Source organism: Populus nigra, chromosome 1, assembly GCF_951802175.1.
Source record: "Populus nigra chromosome 1, ddPopNigr1.1, whole genome shotgun sequence".
Lineage (NCBI taxonomy): Eukaryota > Viridiplantae > Streptophyta > Magnoliopsida > Malpighiales > Salicaceae > Populus > Populus nigra.
The window spans coordinates 43,327,849-43,334,196 of record NC_084852.1 but is presented as its reverse complement, the minus strand read 5'-3'; the positions used below and the strand labels follow the sequence as shown (position 1 = coordinate 43,334,196).

Genomic DNA, 6,348 nt, shown 5'->3' with positions numbered 1-6,348 from the left:
AAACAAATAAGCTGTATAGAATTTCTTCAAATGAATCAACGCTTGCTCGACCGTTTATTATTCATCATTTGCTCCAGGGATCCAGTATGATTTCTCATTTAGCTGCTATGGTTGTTTTCCATTCCTATAACTTGATAGCTAGCTAGATCACATTCAAGCTTTTCATAGACGTCAAAACACGTTGGTAAAGTTCATGCATCCTGGAGAGGTATCCTAATCAATCAAGTAGGGTATTGGCTCCATGTTCTTTCGGTGTGCCCTCTAGAAAAGGGCGAGTTTGTCCATCTAGAATGAGATTGCTAATCAATGAAATGACTCTAGATACCTATTTATGGCTGTACCTTGCTTGTTATACCACAATCCAAGTGACAAACTATACTGTAATTTTGTTGTCAGCATCCAAAATGAGAGTTTAATGGTGTAGCTCTGTGCACCTGCCATCTGTTTTAATGGATGATAACATAGAAAATGTACATTTTCCAACCAAGCTGAACCTCCAAAAGTTTGACATATCGTAGCTATCGATCATAACAAAAACAATGGTTTTTCACAAAAAAACATTTAATTGAAAGAAAAGGAATAATTAAAATCTACTCTCGTTTTATATATATATGTGTGTGTGTATTAAATAATTTGTCAGCAGTCATATTAAATTTTTAGAGTAAATTAGAGGATGGTGATTTTGAGGCATGTTACTCCTTCGGTATCTTTATCTCTAGCAAAGTAAAACCTAACTAAAGGTGTCTGAAATGACCTTATGTAAGAAAACAAGAAGAATGATGTGGGAGGCACAATATTGAAAGTTCGAGTTAAAAAAAAAAAAAAACCATCAATATATCAAATGAGTTTTTTTTATAAAATTTCTAGTTGAGTTTATTCCTGGTTATTTTCCAATTTCTAGTTAAGTTTCACAATTTTTATTTAATTTGATTTTAATTAACTAGGTCCCTTTAACTATTATTTAAACAGTTTTATGCGTCGTTCGTTTTTCATAGAAGATTATTGAATTATTATTATTATTGACATTCTAAATGATCAAATCAGAGTTTCCTCTGCATTTTAATTTTAATTTTTAGAATTTCATAAATTTTAATTTGTTTTCTCTGTTGTAATTCATAGAGTTTCAAAAAGTTTATCTTTGTGGCATTAAAGAATCTTTTAAAAATTATAAAGGGGAGAGAGGGAAAACGATCCTTTAGTTAAATCTATATATGATCATCATTACCTACTTTTACAATAAACTTTAAGGCGGGAATAAGATAATTAACCCATCACTAATCCCTCCAATAAGGAATTTGATGTTTAATCACAAAAAGCAGGGCATCATGTAAAATGCAAGACACGGCCATGGTGGTGACTATGATTTAACAATGCAATAGTGACAATTACACTAAAGCAATGGTGATGGAAATATATATATATATATATATATATATATATATATATATATAGACACACCCCCACACATCACACATACAAGATTGGTAATTTATAATTCCCAAATAAGTAATGGAGATTATAATAATTTCAGTATTTTGTGTTTTATGAAAAAAATTATTTGAATTTATTTTCTTTGATTATGTTCGTTATGGGTTTTTTATATTTAAAAAATGATCAAGAAGATTTATTTATTCTAAAAATACCTTAAGGTCACTAAAGCAACACTATTTTCAATCTTAAATGTATATGAACTCAATTAAAGATTCTAATAAAGTATATATATAGTGATTTGCTGACAAACATCAATATTGATGTTGTGTGATGGTTTTCTTTTTTAGCTGTCGAAATGAAAGGAACATCTTTCTATAAAAAACAAAAGAAGGGTTTTCATAAATAAAGTTATAAGAAATCGGGCCAAAAAGGCCCCAATTCAAGCATAGGGCTACACCTAGTAGGATCCCAAATACAAGAACATTGCAAATGGGTCCTCAAGCTAAAGAAATGAAGGGGATTCTGTTCATCATTGCAAGAAAGAACAAGCAATTGTTGGTCCATAAAAACCCAAGTAATGAACGGGCTATTCCTGGTAGGTTCACAAATACAAGGAAACTACTATTGGCTCCTAAAGCCTAAGTGTAAAATACCAGCCCAGCAACATTATTACCGGTGGTTCCAAGGTTACCAACTCCGCTTTAAGTTGGTGTTTTTTTACCTTTTCCACTTGAAACGGCGTGTTTTGATTTCAAAGCATTTTAACATGTCATTTTAAGGTTGTACTCTATATATATATATATAATTCAAAATATTAATTCAATAAATATAATTTAAATTTAAATCTAAAGATAAACTAACTTAAAATTATACAATTCAAATTTCAAATATAAGTAAAATAATAAAAGTTGAATCGATATGACAATCAACTCAATGGGTCCAAAGATAATCTGGATGAGTGATAAAAATATTGTTTAACTAAAACAAATTCAAGACAATATTTTTTTAAAAAAAAATATTGAAACAATAACATATTGGGTTGATACATGTCAACTTAGATTAACTTTTCAAATTCGTGACACATGTCATGAAACTATAATAACCCTTTATAAAAGAAATCAAAATAAATTATGAAACTCAATTATTAATAAACCTATTGTTGAGTGATGAAATTAAAAAAAAATCCAATCTAAAAAAGAATACAATAAAATGATATTTCTGAACAAAATTACAAAAACATTATTGACAGTCTTTCAAGGTCCTTCTAAATTCCGATTATTCTAAAATCTTAACCTGAGATATAACAATATATAAGGAAATTTCTTGTAAAATTTTAATATGATCCAACAATCGGATTGAGAGGTATAATTAATACTGTAAAATTGGATAATATTTTTTAAACTAAAAAAATTATTTGGCTAGAATAGAACGGCTAGAATAAAACCAGAACATTCTAGTTGGAATTTAAAAAGAATTTCTGGAATAAGCTGATATTATAAGGGAGATGAAATCTATTCTAATTTATTTTGTTTTTTAAATTAGAACAAAATATAATCACTATTATGAACGGAAGGAAATGAATTCACAATCTTTAGTGAACAGTGAAAGGAAAGTCTAACACCATCCCATGGAACAAAAAGGAGAGGGTATCCGGGTCATTTTACTCATAGCAATGGGAAAATGAGTAGCCCAGCTGGTACCGGACAAAACCGATTAAATTTCTCCTCTTGTGGCATATATGTTACCTTATCTTAATAAAAAAAAAATTCTTCCATTAAATAAAAAAATTCAAAAAATCTGTTAATGAATTAGAAAAAATTGACGTGTCTAAATAATGAACACCAGTTTCAATAATTGCATCAAAAGGATACTACTGCTTACAGATGTTGATGTTTCTTGTATGCTTTGGAATTATCCATTTGTACCAACACACAAAAAAAAAAAAAAGATTATACGAATGCCATAATTCAAATCATCAAAGTAACATCTCCAGAACAAATTCAACAAGACTGCAATAGATTAGCCCTTCTTTTCTTTAAAGCGCAACCACTACAACTTCTACTTGATATGGACCCATGTTCCTTTACTGGGAACACCTTCATGGACTACAAATAACTGGTAATATCCTGGAGGTGCCAGTGTTGCAGTTGCCGGTGCATGGACATCAACAACATAGTTGCTGAAATCCACCTTTTGGGCTTCACTGTCCAGAGCCAAAACCAGCAACCTTTGATTCATGGAATAGGAATGTGAAGTAAAAGATGGTGCCACCATTGTCACATAAATCTTTCCAAGCTCTTCATGCCACAGATGTATGTGAAAATGCATGGTGAATTTCTGCTTGTATTCAAGATTGGTCCCTGGATTTATCTTACTAATTAATGGTCTAGAAACGTTGGGGCTAAAATATGGTGGATAAAATACTTCAACACTTAGCTCAGTTGGATAAAGAGCAGTGAAGTTGTAGTTACTATTTGGATTGCTTCCACCCACCAAAACACGACCATCTGATAGCAAATGGGCTGTTGAATGATAAAGACGTGGAATTTTTGAGGGACTCATTATCTCAAACCTGCTAGTTTTAGCAGTGATAGGTGCATTAGGCCGGTAAAGAACTGGGTTTAGCACTGGTTCCCTACCTGCATACCAGCCAGCTGATCCTTTTGCAGCACCATTAATGATAAGCACATCACCTGTAGGCAACAATATCATGTCTCCCATCAATCTACTGAGAGGCATTTCTTCCATTTCCCAGCTTGGATTATTGGCAGTTATTACTAGTCGACCGCAGGATTTGGAAGCAGTAAGGAAGACTCCTGCATTTGCCTTTTGGTTTGAGTCTGGTACTGTCCCACCACAGATAAAAACTTCAGCCTCTGGGTGGTTGTTGAAATCGCTGGAAAGGATAAGAGGAAGCAGAACTGAGGAACCTGTACTGGGATAGTTGCGCGAAACGCCTCCGGGCATGACAGGATAGTTTTTAACCACCTTGTTGTTGACATGGTCTAGTAGAATTGCACGGTCATTAGCGAAAATGAATAACTTTCCACCGGGAGTGAGGTGTAGGAAAGGATAAAGATTGTTGGGAATGAATAGGGAATATCTGGTTTCTTTCAGAAATGGAAGCTGATAAAGTGTTCGATCAGAAGTAGAAGTTTTCGGAATGAACTCATAATTGAATTGATTTAAGCCCCCAACTACAATGATTTTCCCATTTGGTAAAATTTGATTTGATGCATACCATCTTGAAGTAATTAGACCATTTTTTTTTTCAACCCAATCACAATTTGCACACGGTGTGAGAGACCGCACTACTCGTTCTCCAAGCCTGAATCCGCCACTCTGGATTAGAATACCGTTCGGCAACAACGCACCTGAAGAGCACCATGTATCGGTTGTAATGGTAAGCGCTCGGATACTCCGGCTGGAGGGATCAAACTCTACAGAATGTGAATAGCAATCAGTCGCAGTTTCTGAATCAACAACGCACTTTCCTCCTGGTAGAGAAATGTTGGATGGACCGGAATTCCAGTCAAATGCGATGATTTTATCATTTGGTAACAATTGCATGTGCATTGCTGAAATTCCGATGCTTCTCTTCAATAACTTCCATTTTCCTCGGTGTGTTTGGCTGCCTAATGCTAATGTGAACAGTGAACTGGTTACCAGGATTAGACATACCAAGGATTTTGTTGTCATGGTAGCGCCTAGGTACCATTAGCTAGATGTGTGTTTTTTTTTTTTTTATGAACTGCCCAAATTATATAGACCTGAAATCAGCACACAGGAACTTGCAGTGTGGGACCGTCAAAAAATATCAGCAAAGCACTAGCATTTAAAACCTCTAGAATTAGTTTCTGAAGTGAACAGTAACTCATACTCGAGCTAACTATTATGTAGGCTTAATAGATAGCAACGTTAAAACAAGTAGCAATCATTAATCAGTGAGAAGACAATAAAATGGTTTTAAGCACTTAATTGATCGTTTAATACTAGTTGCAAGTGTCCTTGATTTATTTTTGGTAGCTCTGGTAGGTGAGAAGGTCCTCATCATGAGTTGACTTTAGATGCAGAATTGCCTTGTGTTTCAGAATCCGGACTTGTACAGTGTTGAGGCTGTAAATGCCCTGAACAACCATCTTGTTTTGATAATTACGAGCATCAAGAATGCATTTAATTATGCCTGGTTGCTACAGATGATGCATCAGTCTGGTTAATTGTGTGCTCTGAAAAACTCCATGAATTAAGTTTCATCCCAGTTTAAGTGTTTTCCATTCATTTGTTACAACTTACAAGGTCTTTTACTGGCAGCTTAGACATTTGTGCGATAGCTAGTTAATTTTACATGGCATAAGTGGCTGGATCATACTTGACTGCGCACTGATTTGCAAATTTGATCGAGGGCTGTGAGATGCTACCCCCGTAATGAAGCTCAGAGATCCTTTCAATGAACTTGTAAAGAAAAACTAGCCAAAAGAAACAGATAAATCTCTTTGAATTCAAGTATTTATCTGGCACATAAAGACTGGACATTCAATGGCATTTATATATGGAAATTAAATTTGTAAATTCTGCCTTATAAGTTTATTGTGCCTGGTTCCCATTAAAAAGTTTATGTGGATGAAAATGGTGCAGTATCGGTACAATCCCTCGAGCCATGGTGATGTTATAATCTGGATATTTCTCCGCATAATCCATGGTTATTGCTGGTTACGCTAGTGCAAAATCTTTTGAGATGGGAGATGATCATAGCGAAGGCCAACAACTTTGGAACATGATTCATTGGAAGAAATTAAATCAAGTTAAGCAAATTGGATATTCCAATATTCGCATTGATGTCTAACGAGTATGTTGGTTCGTGTTTTGCTAGAATAATTTTTTTAAATATTTATAAAAATTAAAAGTATGGAAATTTTT

General features: G+C 33.8%; 1 protein-coding gene across 1 annotated transcript; it reads right to left on the bottom strand.

Moving 5' to 3' along the window:
* Nucleotides 1-3,255: 3,255 nt before the first annotated feature.
* Nucleotides 3,256-5,181, bottom strand: LOC133701092 (aldehyde oxidase GLOX1-like). Its single transcript, XM_062124891.1, has one exon. It carries the CDS (start codon nt 5,128-5,130, stop codon nt 3,490-3,492), a length of 1,641 nt encoding a protein of 546 aa, XP_061980875.1. The 5' UTR covers nt 5,131-5,181; the 3' UTR covers nt 3,256-3,489.
* Between the last annotated feature and the right edge of the window lie 1,167 nt (nt 5,182-6,348).